This window comes from Panicum hallii, chromosome 7 (genome assembly GCF_002211085.1).
Source record: "Panicum hallii strain FIL2 chromosome 7, PHallii_v3.1, whole genome shotgun sequence".
In the NCBI taxonomy this organism is placed as follows: Eukaryota; Viridiplantae; Streptophyta; class Magnoliopsida; order Poales; family Poaceae; genus Panicum; species Panicum hallii.
In genome coordinates, this window is record NC_038048.1 from 37,911,716 (window position 1) to 37,929,468 (window position 17,753).

At 58.0% G+C, this 17,753-nt stretch overlaps 2 protein-coding genes across 2 annotated transcripts; both read right to left on the reverse strand.

Annotated features, from left to right (window-relative positions):
* Positions 1–70: 70 nt before the first annotated feature.
* Positions 71–16,691, reverse strand: LOC112900747 (translation initiation factor IF-2-like). The gene is made up of 4 exons (XM_025969556.1): positions 16,680–16,691; positions 15,387–16,389; positions 13,844–15,112; positions 71–683 (listed from the first exon to the last, which is right to left on the reverse strand). The coding sequence occupies exons 1-3, from the start codon at positions 16,689–16,691 to the stop codon at positions 15,090–15,092; spliced, it is 1,038 nt and encodes a 345-aa protein (XP_025825341.1). The 3' UTR covers positions 71–683; positions 13,844–15,089.
* LOC112900339 (peptide methionine sulfoxide reductase A2-1-like) lies at positions 16,541–17,611 on the reverse strand. Its single transcript, XM_025969157.1, has 2 exons — positions 17,127–17,611; positions 16,541–17,021 (listed from the first exon to the last, which is right to left on the reverse strand). Exons 1-2 carry the CDS (start codon positions 17,454–17,456, stop codon positions 16,785–16,787), a joined length of 567 nt encoding a protein of 188 aa, XP_025824942.1. The 5' UTR covers positions 17,457–17,611; the 3' UTR covers positions 16,541–16,784.
* Between the last annotated feature and the right edge of the window lie 142 nt (positions 17,612–17,753).

A 17,753-nucleotide genomic window follows, 5' to 3' on the forward strand; every position in this document is an offset into this window, starting at 1 on the left:
TCGTGTACAGTACATCCAGGAGGGTACGAGAAGAAATGATACCGCGCGCGCATGTGTGACACACCTCATATATGAGACAAAATAGTTGCTTTCCATATATTTAGCACGTTTATGACATGCAGGAGCTACTATACGGACGCGGACGCAAAGTTGCAGCCACGGCGTGCAGCCGAGTTTCTCCACCCGCCGTTCGTTCCCCATCCAACGGCTGACGTTCACCAGTTTCTTCTGCTCTTTACTCACTTTCGGTCAAGGAGTTTAGCTTACATCTGGTGATGGGTGTACGCTACAGCTGTGTTGAGCTCCAATTCACCTCCGTATCCATCTTCAATCGGACACTCCGCTCCTCGCCTCCGCTAAGCCGACCGCGGATAGGATATAAATGGATATTGATGTAGCACTGTCCGATCTTTTGATAGGTATCGGTAAATTCAATTAGTGGAGTCTCGACGTTGGTGATCTGAGCTTTTAGTCTTCATTTCTCTTACGTATGGAAGCTGAAGGTCATTCCCTGGAAAAAGTACTTTTTTCTGAATATCACATAACTGCCTCCGGTTAGCTGGATAGCCGGGCCTTTGCTCCAGATTTTGACCGGATACGAAATCAATATTCGAATCGTTGCAACCGTTATACCTCCGTTGGTTATCAACCAAACACAACTCGATTGACCTCGCCAAGAAAGGCTTTCCTTGCAAGCGAATCGAAGCACACAAGTAAAAAAGATAAACTCGTAATCTAAAATTGTAGATGTATATAAAGCAAAGAACAAGATGGCGTTCAAACTTTGATCATAAAAGAACTAATCGTCACAGTGGTGTAGACAAGAATAGGGACACAGCAAAAGGATTCATCGTTACAATTACAATGAAGATGTCCGCTTCTCAATGGAAAACTATAACTAAACTGTCGGAGGAAATCTCCAGCCGGATGGCGGAATGCACCCGCCTAATCCTAGTTAAGGATGGGTTTGGAGGAGACTCTGGAGTGCTTGATCAGTGGACAGATGAACATATGAAGAACACAGAGATTTAGAGTGGTTCGGGCCGCCGGAACGTAATACCCTACGTCCACTTTGGTGTTGTATTGACTGTGTAAGTCTGGATGGAACTTAGGCTGGACTTGTGTTCGTGTGTATGAACCTTGTCTTCTAACGAGTACACTCTCCCTTTTATAGTCCAATGGGAGTGCTTACACTGTGCGGGGCCCCGACAGGTGGGCCCGGCCAACAGGAGCCTGCTCTATGTGATATGGAGATCTCCATCTCCAGCCCCTTGCTGTAGTCTTCACGGTTGGGAAGATAATGTGCGTATCCACAGCCTGGATACTGTCATGTGCTGCCTTGCAGGCACAGTGACTGCTATCAGTGTTACTCAACAGTGGAGCCGTGCCACCACTGTTGAGTGAGAACCTGTCAGGAGAAGGAGCAGCGCTGACCCGCCGCGCCGTTGCCTCCGCGCGCACTGTAGCAGCGCACGCCTTGGCTCACCTGTAACAGGCCATCATCACGCCGCGCGCAGCGCTGTGACGGGACTGTACGCCGCCTGCGCACAGTATACGGTGACACGACACGCCTCCTTGGAAACAGGCGGGCTTACCGTGGTGTCAGCCTACCTGCCCCGTGTGTCAGTGGCAGGCCACGCTTTTTGATTTGAGCGCGTCCGGCCCAGCTACCGCATTAAATGCTGGTAGGTGGGCTGAAGACCCATGAAGGGCCTCCGGCCACGGGCACGTGGCAAGACCAGGCCCGCTCCCACCGTGGGGGCGGCACGTGGTGGCACCGGACCCCTTCCCGGAGGAAGGGTAATCCGGGCCCCCGAGGCCGGTTGGAGCGGTCAGACCTGTGATGGTCCGGCCATCACACGTGACGGCCCCGGGCCTCCCTAGGGAGTCCGGGTCCGCGGGAGCTACCCAAGAATTCTTCTGCCTCCCTGGGCACGTGGAGGCCCCGGACCTCTAAGAGCACGGGGAAGGTCCAGAGACCATGGTCCCAGCTGTCAGGCCCGGGCCGTATTTCACGTCACCCATAAGGCGAGGGGGAGATTACGTATGGTGAGACGCTAAGGGCCTGGACACCCTAGCAGGAGGTACCCCTGTCCGAATTTACCGATAGAGGCCCCCGGGCCCACCTCGGGTGAAGGATGAACCCGCAGGTGGGGTCAGTTCCCAGCATTACGCCGGGTGGACAGCTTGTTCCCGCCGGGGAAGGGCATGGATGACCTTTCCCCCAAATCGGGATTCTCGAGGGGCCCGTCCCCCGCCCGCGCCGTGCGCGTCAGGTAGTTCAGATTCTTATCTTATTCGAGCCCGTCCCACGGCTCGGGCGGTTCGGATTCCGCCTTACCCCCTTTCCTCCAGCGGTCACGTCTTTGACTGGCGGGCCCGGGCCCACTGGTCATTGGGTGTGAGAGGAGGGGGCCTGGTGCAGGCAACCGTTCGACTTCTCCTCCGTCGTCGCAGAGCGCAAGAGGGCAACAACCTTTTGCATAAAAGGTAGGCGCCAAAGTGAACGGCTACCTTTTCGCTCTTGCCATCAACAGACGCCGTAGCACCCCTTTGTCTTCACAACCTTCCTTGCGATCAGCTCTCTTGCGTTCGGCTTCCTTCTCTTCCCTGCTCCCTTGCGATCCATCCTTAGCGATCTCAACATCCATTGCCATGTCTTCGCTTCTTTTCCCGCGCCGCTTCCAGAGTCAGACCCAGCTGGACTCGGTGCGCCGCCTTCTGGGATGGTCCGCGCCAGCACAAGCCGAGAAGATTAGGGCTGGCAAAATTCCCCTCTGCGACCTTGCCGCGGGGGAGTTCGTTCTCTTCAACTCGTACATCATGTGCGGGTTGGTTCCTCCGATCTCCTCCTCCTTCCTCCTGCTCCTGGAGGAGTTCGGCCTCCAACTTCATCATCTCACCCCCCACTCCATCCTTCTCGTGGCGGTCTTCGCCCACTCTATGGAGATGTTCGTGGGGGTGCGTCTCTGCACCACCATCTTCCGGCATTTCTATGCCTTGGTCGGGACCGGGAGGAGCAAGCGCGAAGTCGACGCCTACTACTTCCAGCTCCGGCACGGGATGGCGAACTCCTACATCACCGCCTTCTCCAGCTCCAAGTGGGAGGACTGGCGTGAAGCCTGGGTCATTGCTGAAGCTGACCCCCATGACCGCCTGGAGCTGCCAACCGACGGACCCCAGAGTGACCGGAGCACCTGGAAGCCCAAGCCGATGATTCCGAAGGAGCTCGACCCGGTCCTTTATCGAGTCAAGAATCTCCAGCGGAGCGGCCTGACATCCTTGATGGTGCTGGGCGACTTACTGAAGCGGCGGATCGCCCCCTGCAGCAGCGGTCCCAGATGGCCTACATGTATACAGGACTGAACGACTGCAACAGGATCGTACGGGGGCCCGGCTCCGAATTCACCAAGGCGGAGCTGGAGGCGGCGCTCCGGGCGATGACTGGTGAGGCGTTCAGCCCAGAGTCCCTGGTCCTCCCGAGCGGGGTCAAGGCCCTGTGCGAGGACCAGGCGTTGCGGTCATCAGTCCTGGCGTTGATGCCGACCCTGGACGAAGGCGGCCTGGCGGTCCGGCAACTGGGAGGCGACCCCAATCGCGGGCTTTAGATCCCCGGCGCCACACCGGATCGCCAGCAGCGTACCAGCGAAGGTCCCGGGGAGCCAAGACCCGGAGGTCCGGCCCCCGGCGGGAAAGGGAAGGAGAAGGTGCCGATGCCGGAGCACCGGCACAAAGACAATGCAGATGCTGCTCCGGCTCAAAGGAGCGATGATGCCCAGGGGGCGGCGCCCGCGCGGAGCAGCCAAGCCGAAGGGAACAAGTCCCGGAGGCTCCAGCGTGGCGACGGCTCCTTAGTCGGGGAGCCGGCCCCCAAGCGCCAGAGAACGGCGGAAGCGGAGCGGCCGAGCGGAGCTCCAGCACCTCCGCTTCCGTGCCAACAGCCGGAGGGGAGGCCAGAGGAAGCGCGGCGGCCTTCCTCGAGACAGCAGACTCCACCCCCGCCAACGGCGAGGCGGCGCCCATCGACACCACCACCACCATCGATGGAATCGAGGCCGCAAACCCCACCCCCGCCACCAGAAGCGCCAGCAGCCGGAGACCATCACCAGAGGTCCGGGGGGTCCTCGGCAGGGAAGAAGGTCCCCCTAGCCGCTCGGGGCAGATGGGAGTGGTATGACTTCGCGTAAGTAGTCTTCTCAGAGTTTTTCATTATCCCTCTTAGCTTCTGGGCCTTAACCATATCGGTGATACGGCAGGCCCCAATCTTCAGATGCACCAAGCGCGTCCGCCAGAATCTGCGGCGTCAACACCAGCAGGACCCCCGCCTGGATAGCTCCAGAAGCCTCCGGACCTAGAGTCCGGAGTCGGAGGCCGTCACGCCGCCACGACCCGAAGTCGCCCCCCAGGAGGAGGCCGCGAGACCCGCTGCGGCGACCGAGGCACCGGTAGCAGCGCCGGGCGTCGAGGCCGGGCCCTTTCCAGCTGAGCCAGCAGAAGAGGGGGCCGCTACAATGGCGGAGGCTGCAGCGCTGGAGGCAGCGGAGGTGCCGGAGACAGCGGCGCCGGAGGCCGCTGAGGTCTTCAGCACCGCCACTCCACCTGCGCAGGAGGAGGAACCGGACGTGGTGCTGGGAAGGCGCCTCCTCCCGAGCACAGCGGAGATCCCCCTCCCCCGACTCTTTACCAAATGCCAGCAGGCTCAGCAGGAGCTGGAAGCTGGCATCCGCCGGGAATGGGAGAAGCTGGAGGCGGAGCGTCTCCGGCTCTCCGACTGGGAGCACCGTATAGGGGACCGCACCAAGTCCGTCACCGCCCGCTATGCCGATGAGCGCGCCAAGCTCGTGCTGGAGCGCGAGCTCCTAGAGGAGCAACTGCAGCGGGCTCGTGACCGGGAGGCGGCAACGGTCCAATGGGAGAGAGCGGCCACGGGGCGGGAAGCGCTAGCCCTCGAGCGGGAGCTCGCGGTGGAGCTGAAGGTGCAGGCGGCAGCAGACAGGGAGCAGACTGCCCTGGAGCTGGCCGACCAGGCCAAGAGGGTGGTGGCAGCGACCACGGCGCAGGAGATTACTCTTGCAGAACTGGCGGCAACCACAGCAAAGAGAGAAGAAAGGCTTGCCGCCCGTGAAGCAGAGGAAGTGGCCCGGCTCCAGGAGCTCCAGAAGCGGGAAGAGGCCGTGGAGGAGGAGCTGGGAGCCGGGACCCGGAGGCTCCAGGAGCGCGAGGCGGCCCTCCAGGAGAGGGAGGCCAAGGTGGAGGAACTCCTGGCGGAGCGGAGCGCCAGCATCGGCCAAATCACAAGATGGGTCGGTGCGGCGAACCCTCTGCTAGAAGCACTCGGAGCTAACCCCATTCGGGTGACGGAGGCTCCATCTCCACTTGGTGCCGCCCTACAGGTGCTGGACTCCACTGCTGAGCGGCTGCGGGACGTGGAGGCCAGCATACAGGACCTCCTGGAGACAGAAGGTGGAGCAGTTGCTCGGGGGATGGTAGAGTACATCCTCACCAACTTCCGGAGCCACGATCCCGCCATCCAACTGACTCCCGTCCTGGTCGGACCCCTCCGGGCAACGGCAGCCGCCGCGCAAGAAGGAGTCCAGGAGGCGGCTGATATGTTTGTGGCCCGTATCCGACGCCGCCCCGAACCTGCACAGAGTGGGGGTGCCTCCGGACCACCAGAATAATAATGCTAGAATCTTTTTTGTTGTTTCTTTTGTAATATAACTTTTGTTATTGTACGATAACTTTGTGATGTGTACATTATCAGTAATGCATTTAAGTATTTTGTGCTTCTACTTTTTCCGAAAAACTTATCTGTTTTCCTGATTGTCGATCTGTAAAGTGTTCTTAAGCACACCGAGATCCCGTGGCCCCTAGGGAGGTAGTCGCGGTAGGTCGGGACTAGCTGGCATAGAGCCGAGTTCCTGCGCATGACTTAGGATTGACGTTTATTAGACATCCCCACGAGATCCCGGTCTGGCCAGCGAAGGTCTCCTGAGTTGCGTAGCGGCTCAGAGCGCCGGGGCCTAGGTTTGGGGATTAAAGGGGTCCCGGCCCCCGGGTCTATGGTTAGAGGTGCAACGGTACTCGCCCTAGGGGGGCAGGTCGTGTAGGATTAGGGTACAGAACCAGGCTAAGCGGCTACACGACCCTCGACCCCAGCAAAGAACGAGCACGTCTCCCTGAAGCCAATTCCCAGGTGTCCGTTCCTTTTCTCCTGCGAGATAGAGGTCCCGGGCAGAGACGCAGCGTAGCAACTTAACAAAAGGCCTAGGTCACGACACAGACGCGAAAAACCACGTGGGGGGTTAGCGTAACGAGAAGCAAAGAAAAATAGAATCGCATAGACTTCAAGGACACACTGAGAATAAATTTTTCCTTAATGAATTGGTACAGAGTAGTTGTGCGATGCACGCCAGGGGCCGGGTTTACGAGGGCGGACCTCCACCGCCCTGGTCCACACGTTGATGCTATCAATTAAAAAGAAAAAATTTCCTCTCAACTAGGTCCTAGGTATAGAACTTACGGAGGTGCTCAATGTTCCATGGATTGGGTAGTTGCATGCCTTCCGCCGTAGCCAAGCGAACAGATCCGGACCGGCACACCTTTGTTACCTTGAAAGCCCCCTCCCAACTGGGGGAGAGCTTGTGCAGGCCCTCTCGGTTCAAAATTCGTCTTAGGACTAGGTCCCCGACCCGGAGCTCCCTACTACGCACGAACCGTTGGTGGTAGCGCCGGAGCGCTTGGTTGTACTGTGCGTTTCGGACTGCTGCTCGCCATCTGTGCTCGTCGACGAGGTCCACGTCTTGGCGACGCTGCAGTTCCTGCAAGTCCTCATCAAAAGCCTGGACTCGTAGAGAGCCCATGGTGATCTCTGGAGGAAGGCACGCTTCGGCCCCGTAGATCAAGAAAAAAGGGGTTTCCCCTGTTGCCCGGCTGGGTGTGGTCCGGTTTCCCCATAGTACGCTCGGAAGCTGGTCAATCCACGTTGCGCCATGCTTTTCAAGATCACAGTAGGTCCGGATCTTGAGTCCTCTGAGGATCTCAGCGTTAGCCCGCTCGACTTGGCCATTGCTCCTGGGATGCGCCACTGAGGCGAAACAGAGCTGGATGCCAATATCCTCGCAGTACTCCTGCAAGTATTGGCTCGTGAACTAAGTTCCATTGTCGGTGATGACCCGGCTCGGGATCCCGAACCGGCACACAATTAAAATGGGGAAAGCGGTTGCTGACGCCTTGGTGATGTTGACCACTGGAGTTGCTTCCGACCACTTGGTGAATTTGTTTATGGCGACATAGAGATACCGGTACTCGCCGACGGCCCTAGGGAAAGGTCCCAAGATATCCAACCCCCATACAGCAAAGGACCAAGAGGGAGGAATCATCTGCAGTGCCTGAGCTGGAGTGTGTATCTGCTTTGCATGGAACTGACACGCCTTGTGGGACCTTACCAGCTCAGCTGCATTCTGGAGCGCTGTCGGCCAGTAAAAGCCATACCGGAAGGCTTTACCGACCAGCGTGCGGGATGAGGAATGACTTCCGCACTCGTCTCCATGGATCTCCGCGAGCAAGTCACGGCCCTCTTCCTGGGTGATGCACCGCATGAGGATGCTGTTGGCGCCACGGCGGTAGAGATCCCCTTCTACCACTGTGTATCACTTAGCCATCCGGACTATGCGCTCAGCAGATGTTTGGTCTTCAGGAAGAAAATTATCTTTCACGTAGTCCCGGACCTTAGAGATCCATGCATCGGGACCTTTCTGAGAATTTGGGCGTGGCTCCCTGAGGTCTTCGGGACCCTCGAGAGAGCACATGACCCTTGGCGGGCTCCACGGATGGAGCGCCGCCGGGACCGCTAGCTTCGAGGTGCTAGTTTGACCCCCTTCGCGCAGGTCGGCAGGCTGGGCGGAAGGCTTCAGCAGACGTCTCTGGAAGGTGCCCTCAGGCACGGGTGCCTGAGTCGATGCGCTCGCGGAGAGTGCATCAGCTGCTGAGTTGCCTTCGCGTGGAACATGTTGCAGTTCCAGCACATCGAAGTCCTTCTCCAGCCTCTTCATATGAATGAGGTAGGCTGCAAGCTGGGGATTGTTACAGCAACATTCCCCCGGACTTGCCTGATTACGAGTTGGGAGTCTCCTTTGACCAGAAGCTCCCGGACCCCCAGGGATAGAGCCGCCGTGAGTTCAAAGATCAAGGCCTCATACTCCGCCATGTTGTTGGTGGCCTCAAAGTCGAGATGCACCATGTACTTCAACTGCTCGCCACGTGGGTCGATGAGGACCACGCCAGCCCCAGCCCTCTTGCTGCGGGCGGACCCGTCAAAAAAGAGTGTCCAGTGGGGTCCGGTGAACACCGGAGCCTTGACTTCTTGACGTGGGGGGTCCGAGCCATTGTCCGGACCCCCCGGGACACTTGGCGATGGTGTCCACTCCACGACGAAGTCAGCCAGGACCTGACTCTTGACAGCATGGCGCGGCTGAAAGTCGAGTTGGAATCCAGTGAGCTCAGCTGCCCACTTGGCGACGTTGCCCGTGGCGTTGGAATTGTGGAGGATAACCCTCAATGGGTAGGATGTTACCACCACAATCTTGTGGGCCTGAAAGTAGTGGCGGAGTTTCCTGGACGCAACGAGTATGGCATAAAAAAGTTTATGCATCTCAGGATACCTGGCCTTTGCCTCATGAAGGACCTCACTAACGTAGTAGACCGGCCTCTGGACAGTTCTGACTCTGCCAGCCGGAGTGGATCCTTCTTCTTGAGCTGGGGACCCGTCGAACCCCAGGTTTCTTGGTGTCTCCCCGAGTCGGGACCCGACCGGACCCTCCGAAGTAGAGCAGGTTGTTGGAGTGATGGAGGCCGGACCTCCTTCTCCTGCAGGGGGGGTCCACGGAGGCCCCCTGCGGGAGATGCTCGGGCCTCTCAGTGACCAGCATCATGCTGATCACTTCGGCCGTCGCTGCAAGATAAAGAAACAGTGTCTCACCAGTGTCCGGTGCAACCAGGACCGGCAAGGAGGTGAGGTATTGCTTCATCTCTTGGAAGGCACGTTCTGCCTCTTCAGTCCATGAGAATGGACCGGACCCCCTCATCAGCTTGGAGAAGGGAAGTGCCCTCTCCGCCAGCCTCGAGATGAAGCGGCTGAGGGCTACAAGGGACCCCGTTAACCTCTGTACATCCTTGAGGCGCGCAGGGGGTCTCATTGCCTCGATCGCCCGGACCTTATCCGGGTTGGCGTCGATCCCCCGACGAGAGACCAGGAAACCAAGGAGCTTTCCCACCGACACGCTAAAGACGCATTTCTCGGGGTTAAGCTTGGTGGAGGTCGCACGTAGCTTGTCGAAGACTTGAGCTAAATTTTCTAGGAGGGAATTTAATTCTCTAGTTTTGACAACGATGTCATCAACATACACCTCAACTATTTCTCTAACCAAATCACCTAAAGTGATGTTCATTGCACGAGCAAATGTGGGTAGAGCATTAAGCAATCCATAAGGCATTACTATATAACAATAAAGACCATCCACTGTTACAAAAGCTATATGCTTCCTATCATCCTTATCATTTTGATTTGGTGAAAATCAGAATAGGCATCTATGAAGGACAGCAAATCACACCCGGAGATGGAGTCTACAATTTGGTCTATACGTGGAAGTGGATAAGAATCTTTTGTATATGCCTTATTAAGATTGGTGTAGTCGATGCACATCCGAAGCTTCCCATTTGCCTTCGGGACCACGACTGGATTGGCCAACCACACTGGGTGATAGACATTCTCAATGAAGCCAGCCTGTAGCAGCTTGCGGACCTCTTCACGGATGAAGCTTTGCCGCTCGATGGACTGCTTGCGTGGCTTCTGCCGGACCGGCCTGGCGTCAGGGTGGATCTTCAGATGATGCTCAATCACCTCCCTAAGGATCCCGGACATATGTGACGGTTCCCAGCCGAACACGTCAACATTTGCCCGGAGGAAGGCGATGAGCGCGCTTTCCTATTTCTCTCCTAGATTCCCACCGATGCGGGTGGTCTGGGAGGTCTCCGCTCCGACTTGGACGGTCTTCACGGGTACATCGTCCGTGTTGGACGGATGGACCTTGGGTGCCTTGGCCAGAGCCTTGGCACGCGAGGTGGAGGGGTCAGACCCCTGGGCGCCAGCTGCAGGCAAGCCCTGTTGCTAGTGCATGGAGCTTTTCGACCGCCACGACGGCAGCGGCCCGGTCGCTCTGGACGGTGACGACGCCTGCCGGAGAAGGCATCTTTAGGACCAGGTACCCGTAATGGGCAACGGCCAAGAACCGGTACAGTGCCGGTCTGCCAATGATGGCGTTGATGGGGAGGTTAACCTCCGCAACCTCGAACTGCACGTTCTCGGTACGGAGGTTGTCCTCCATCCCAAATGTAACTGGTAGGGTGATGGTCCCCACTGGATACATTGGGTCCGGGCCCACTCCGGAGAATGGGCGCGAAGGAGTCAGCTTGGACTCCGGGATCTGCAGGTGTTTGAACACTGCATAGCTGATTACGCTGAGGCCTGCGCCTCCATCGATCACCACGTGGTGGAGGCGGACGTTGGCGATGGTGGGTGCTGTGACAAGCGGCAGCACACCAGCGCCCGCCATGTTCTTCGGGCAGTCCGACGGCCCGAAGGAGATGGTGACGTTCTTCAACCGCTGGTGGGGCGCCGCCTTCAGCGTCGCCGGCTTCACCGAGAGGGCCTCTCGGCGAAAGGTCTTGACGTCCCGCCGGGAGACGAGCTCCGAACTGCCGCCATACATCACGTACAGCTTCTTGCGTCGCTCGTCACCACCGGACTCGGAGTCGGACTCGTGGAAGAGACCCTTGAGGTCTTTGTTGGGGGTTTGATACCCCAACTCCCTCTCCGCCGCGGCCGCATCGACGTCAGAGGCCTTCTCCTTGCCGGACCGGCGCGGAGGGGAGGAGCCTTCCCTTGAGGCTTGGTCACGCCTCTTGCTGAGGCACTCCGCGAGCTTCTGGATCTCGCGGCACTCGGTGGCACTGTGGCGAGCCCCAGGGTGAACAGGGCACGACCCGGGGCCGGTGCGCTGTTGCCGTGGGCACTTGCCGCGGGGGTTCTGGCCTCCGGTCGTTGCTGCAGCAACGGCTGGACCCCCGATCCGTGACTTATCGAAGCCACGGCTGTTCTTATTCTTCTTCTTGCCGCTGCTAGAGGCAGCGACACTGGGCCCACTTGTCTGAGCGGGTCGTGCCTGGGTTGCAGAGTGCCATGCACGGCCTTCTGCTGCCCTGGCGCATTTGTCCGCCAAGGCGAACAAGGTGGTGACAGTATCCACCTGGTGGGTCGCCAGCTTCTCCAGCATCTTCTCATCACGGACCCCTGGAGGAAAGCCGTGATAATAGACGCATCGGAGATACGCGGAATTGTTCCACGTACCTTGGTGAATCGGGAGATAAAGGCCCGGAGGGTTTCTCCGGGTTGCTGCCTCACAGCGTGGAGGTGGGCCTTCACACCGTGCTGCTGATACGCACTGGCAAAATTTGCCGTGAACTGTGTGCACAGCTCCCTCTAGGATCAGATGGATCTCGGAGTAAGGTTCATGAGCCAGGTCCGGGCTGGCCCGGTCAAAGCTACATGAAAGTAACTTGCCATGACGGCGTCGTTACCTCCAGCCGCCGTGATGGCGGTGATGTAGACCTGCGGCAATTCTGACGGGTTAGAGGACCCATCATACTTTTTCGGCAGGTGTGGCCGAAACTTGGACGGCCAGGCGACTGCGCGAAGGTGATCTGCGAGCGCGGCGCAGCCCACCCGGAACACCGGTGCCTGGATAGGTCCCTGCGAGGCTGGAACCACCGCAGCGAATTCAGCATCAAGGTCGCGACCCTCGATACTGAGCTAGCGACCACGCGCCCGCTTGATGGAGAGACGGGCGTCCTCTCCCGCACGTCTGCGGTTGAGCTTCGCCCGGAGGTCTTCGGTCCGTGCACTCCTCACTGACGATGAGTGCACAGAACCGGATGCGCCGCCCTGACGACGGCGTCGCCTGGAGGCAGACCCCCGCTGAACATGGGGAAGCCTGCGCCAGGTTGAGGAGGCGGTCGACGTCGTCACGCCATTGCCTCTGGGCGTGGGCGAGGCCGCCTCACCAGGGGGTTGCGAAGCAACTCCCTGACTGCCATGAGCGGCCCATTCGGTGCGGGCACCGATTGGGCCACAGAGGCCCGCGCTGCAGCGTGTTGCGGTGCTACCCACGCCGCCCTGGATGTTGGACGACGGGAAACATGTGGCATCGTGGACGCCACTTTCTCGTCCAACTGGAGGTCGTGGTGACCATCTTCCTGCACCATTGTGGTCGTGAAGGTCGACCGAGCGCAAACCAAACCTAAGACCCCTACCTGGCGCGCCAAATGTCTTAGGAAATCTTCAGCCGGGTGGCGGAATGCACCGCCTAATCCTAGTTAAGGATGGATTTGGAAGAGATTTAGGAGCGCTTGATCGGTGGAGAGATGAACACAGGAAGAACATAGGGATTTAGAGTGGTTCGGGCCGCCGGAGCGTAATACCCTACGTCCACTTTGGTGGTGTATTGACTGTGTAAAGTTGGATGGAACTTAGGCTGGACTCGTGTTCGTGTGTATGAACCTTGTCTTCTAACGAGTACACTCTCCCTTTTATAGTCCATGGGGAGTGCTTACACTGTGCAGGGCCCCGACAGATGGGCCCGGCCAACAGGAGCCCGCTCTATATGACATGGAGATCTCCATCTCCAGCCCCTTGCTGTAGTCTTCACGGTTGGGAAGATAATATGCGTATCCACAGCCTGGATACGGTCGTGTGCTGCCTTGCAGGCACAGTGCTGCTGTCAGTGTTACTCAACAGTGGAGCCGTGCCACCACTGTTCAGTGAGAACCTGTCAGGCGAAGGAGCAGCGCTGACCCGCCGCGCCGTTGCCTCCGCGCGCACTGTAGCAGCGCACGCCTTGGCTCACCTCTTACAGGCCATCATCATGCCGCGCGCAGCGCTGTGGCGGGACCGTACGCCGCCTGCGTACAGTATACGTTGACACGACGCGCCGCTTTGGAAACAGGCGGGCTTACCGTGGTGTCAGCCTACCTGCCCCGTGTGTCAGTGGCAGGCCACGCTTTTTGACTTGGGCGCGCCCGGCGCAGCTACCACATTAAATGCTATTAGGTGGGCTGAAGACCCACGAAGGGCCTCCGGCCACGGGCACGTGGCAGGGCTAGCCCCGCTCCCACCGTGGGGGCGGCACGTGGTGGCACCGGACCCCTTCCCGGAGGAAGGGGAATCCAGGCCCCCGAGGCCGGTTGGAGCGGTCAGACCTGTGATGGTCCGGCCATCACACGTGGCGGCCCCGGACCTCCCTGGGGAGTCCGGGTCCGCGGGAGCTACCCGAGAATTCTCCTATCTCATTGGGCACGTGGAGGCTCCGGACCTCTAAGAGCACGGGGAAGGTCCAGAGACCATGGTCCCAGCTGTCAGGCCCGGGGCGTATGCCACGTCACCCAGAAGACGAGGTGAAGATTACGTATGGTGAGACGCTAAGGGCCTAGAAACCCTAGCAGGAGGTACCCCTGTCCGTATGTACCGACATAAACAAAATCCAAACTCTAATGTGGTGACTGCTACTGAGTTTATACCGAAGGGGGGACGTCCTAGGGTTGATGGCGACCAGGTGAGGGCGTCCTCAACCTGGGCTTAAGGTCCGACACGATATAAGACCGACTTAGCCCAAAATAGGTGACGCAGCACTTTGTCGTGGTCACACGGAATGATCCATAAATTTTCAAGATCTCGGACTAGAACCAAAAAAAGCTTTCATCATCTTCTTTCCAACGCATTAAAGAATACCTCGTTTCGACGTCGTATGGAGGAGATATCAGCGTTTCTGTTTAGGGTGGTCGGCTGAGTCCGAACCGGATGTGAAGACCAAGTTGGTGACGACTTGTAACTCCTCAAAGATCAAATTTTGGGTTTATTCAGCATGGTGGTGTCCTCGTCATCCTCCCTTTCTTGAATTGGAGTCGTCCTCGACTCCATCCCACCATCAAACTCCTGGCAAGGTTGGTAACGGCAGCACGCAATTTGCTAGACATACGAGTAGGATCATGTGAAAACGAAATATGTTTGCAAAGCATGGTATGATATGATGTTGCATCAACATAATTTTCAGCATAAGAGATATCTGAGCAAGTAAAGCACCTCCTAATTTAATCTCTTGGGATGTAGCAACATGTGCGTCTAAAGTATGATCATTCTTAGAAATTTCAGCAAACTTTTTGTCATATTTCACAATTTCAGCGGGTGTTAAAGGAAGTAAAATAATTTTCTTATCCTTATGCATCAAAATATATGTATTAGTTCTACCATGGTGTAAATCATCGTTATCATATTCCCATGTACGACCTAATAAAAGCGAGCATGCTTGTATAAATCAGCATAATCATGATATAAATCAATGAAAAAGTGTGTTGTTGCTGATGGAGTTACCTTTGCCTTACCACTATTGTTAAAGCATTCGAGGTGATAAGGTTTGGGATGAGAACGTGTGGTTAAGCCAAGCTTCTTGACCAAATCCGAACTAACCAAGTTGTTGCAGCTCCCACTATATTATACGAACACGACGATCCTTGATAATGAGAAACATGTTGAACAAATTATGATATTGTACATTCTTCGGGTCGTGCTCAAGCTGTGTACTCGACATATGTTGCACAAGAAAAGATTTGTAACCCGCAGCAGCAGTCATAGGATCAATAGCAGCAGGAACCAAATCATTTTGAACATCACTAGCACTTACATATTCTTCATCATTCGTTGCAATGAATGCACGACGGCTCGGATAATCCTTAATAACATATCCCATGTAGCGGTGGCACACGTTGTTGGTGGAGCGGCTCAATGAAGCACCGGTAGAAACAACTTTCTTCTATTGTTAGGGCTGCATAGAAGATACATTACTCACCTCGGAAGTCGGTGTAGTAGTAGCGGCAGACGGCGTCGATAGTGGCTTAGCAATAGGTGCTTTAGGCTTGGCGAAGTCGGAACGCTGCTGAAAGGATCTTCCAGTGTTGTATCTGAACGTCTGTTGTTGTCGTCATCCCTGCACTTCACTTTGCTCTTTGAGAGCAAGATGATATAATTAACTGAACCCGTTCCATTTTTTATAATAAAATATCCTATATATCACAATGCAAACCATCAAAAAAATCTAGCACAAGTATTCCGATCATCCTCATATATACTATAACATGCTAAACTAATGATCAGCTCGTGATAATATTCCTCTACCTCTTTATCACCCTGATTTAAAATTTACAACTTTAAACGCAAATCATATCGATAATAAGAAGGCAGAAAGCGAGATTTCATAGGGTGTTTTAGTCGGCCATACTCTCGCCGCAACTCGGTGGCGGCGCTCCCACCTCTCGGCGCCATAGTCGGCGAGGAACCAGAGGTCGACGTGCCCCTCCTCCCCGAAGTCGGCTGCCGCGAGGAGCCCGTCCATGGCGAACTACAGCTTCATCAGCGGCAGCGCCCCGGTGGTGGCTGCCGGCGGCCCCGCCATCACGTGGAACTTCTCCGACAGCGTGTCGAAAGCCACCATCTCCGTCGCCTCCTGCCCGAACGCGTCGCGGACCCGCGGGGCGGCCAGTGCAGGCGGTCGTGGAGGGCCAGGGGTGCCATCGCCGTGGCGCCGCGCAGGTGGCCTTGGTTGACCACCAGCTGGTCGTCCGCGCCGTGTTGCCGGGGCTCGGCGGCGCCGGTGGAGAGGACGCACCACGCCGTCTGGCCGCCGGCGAACGCACCGCACAAGAGCCGGAACTCGCGGGACGGCCGGTGGAAGTAGAAGCCGTACTCTCTAACTCTGACGCCGGCGGCGGCGCCGTAGGTCTGCTCGGGGAGCCGCGGGAGCTCGGCCCACTGCCTTGTGATGGGGTTGCAGAGGAGACGCCGTCGCACGTGTCGAGCAGGAGGCAGTGCACCGGCATGTCGACGCGCCACCGCTCGGGGGGGTCCGTGGTGGTCACGAACCTGGGGTAGCCGATAAGACGCCGCCGCCGCCCCGCCTCCTCCTCGCCGGAGACGGGGAGCACGTCCAGCGCGATGTCCACGGCGTAGCCAAGCGGGCGGTTCTTGCACCCGGTGGACTCAAGATACCTGTACAGGACGACTTGGGCCGGCCGGCGGCGCGCGTGGGCGGTGAGGAAGCGCGGGTCGCTGGTGATGCGGTGCCACGCCTTGCAGACGGAGCGGAAGCGGAGGACGGACTCGGCCGGCAGGCGGACGAGGATCTCCGCGTGGACGTCCTCGGGGAGATCAGCCGCCGGCCGGCGGCGACCTGCGGCTGCATGATTAAACCGTTTTGCCCTATCGAGACAACTCGCCGGCTCGGACTATGTGCGTGGGGAGGTGCATCGTTTGATCGAACGGCGGCGGCGGCTGGCGAGGTCTCTTGCTGCAACTTGTTATAGACACTATTGCACTAGATCTCCTGCTGGATGCAGCCGTGCAACACTTCAACTCGTAATCGTCAGGGGTGGGTGGTGGTCGAATCAAACACGCACTGGTGTTCTGGCTGGTATTTGGAGTTCGTTTCTTCTTCTTACAGTGTTGGGGTTGCCAGGTTGCGTTTATTCCCAAGTAGCACATAGAACACAGCACGGTATCTTCCTTATTATTTTACCCTGACATGCATACACGGACGGCGGATAATCGGCTTCACCCAACTAGCTAGCGGAGTCGTCGGTCGGACGGACGGCCACCGGCGGGCGGCGGGCGGCGCGCGGCGTCAGCCGTAGCAGCGCATGGGGTCGGTGCAGCCCTTGGCGGCGGACTGGCCGCCCTTCTCGAGGTAGCGCTGGTGGTACTCCTCGGCGGGGTAGAACCGCTTCGCCGGCAGGATCTCGGTGACGATCTCGCCCTCCCACTTGTTCCGCTGCTCCGCCAGCGACTCCCGCGCCAGCCTCTCCTGCTCCGCCGTGTAGTAGTAGATCCCCGTCCGGTACTGCGTCCCGACGTCCTTGCCCTGCCGCCGCATACGACGTACGCATCGACGATGATGATCAATCAAGGTGTACGTCGTCCATACCCGGTGCGGTAAAAACTGGACTTGGTGTGCGTGCGTACAAACCTGCCTGTTGAGCGTGGTGGGGTCGATCTTGGCCCAGAACGCGTCGAGGAGCGCGGCGTAGGGGCACGCTGCGGGGTCATAGTGCAGGCGCACCACCTCGGCGTGGCCCGTGCCGTGGGCGCAGACGAGCTCGTACGTGGGCGCGTGGAGGTGGCCCTGCGAGTAGCCCACCTCCGTGCGCGCCACGCCGGGGAGCCGCTGGTACGTCAGCTCCACGCTCCAGAAGCAACCCGCCGCGAACTGCGCCAGCGCCAGGCCTCCCCCCGCCGGCGCGTCCGCGTCCGGCTCCAGGGCCGGGTTCGCGGCGCCGTCGGTGGCGGAGCTCGACATGGCTACGATGCTGGTGGCCGGCCGGCCTTGCGAGAAGCTTGGACGAAGATTGCAGCCTGTTTTTCTCTGAGGGCCGGCTGTGATTGATCGGGCGGCGCTGATTGCTCGGTCTTATAGGCGCTTCTGCTGGTATTCCGTCGCCTTCGTTCGCATTTTTCTCCGAGACTCTGTTGAACCTTAGTGACTGATCCCACACCTTCGTCACGACCAAGTTGTGCAGGGTCTTTTTCCGCCCTCTATGAGGTTGCTACAGTTTGGTGACGTTCGGCCACTTGTTCTCCGAGAAAATCAGTTGAT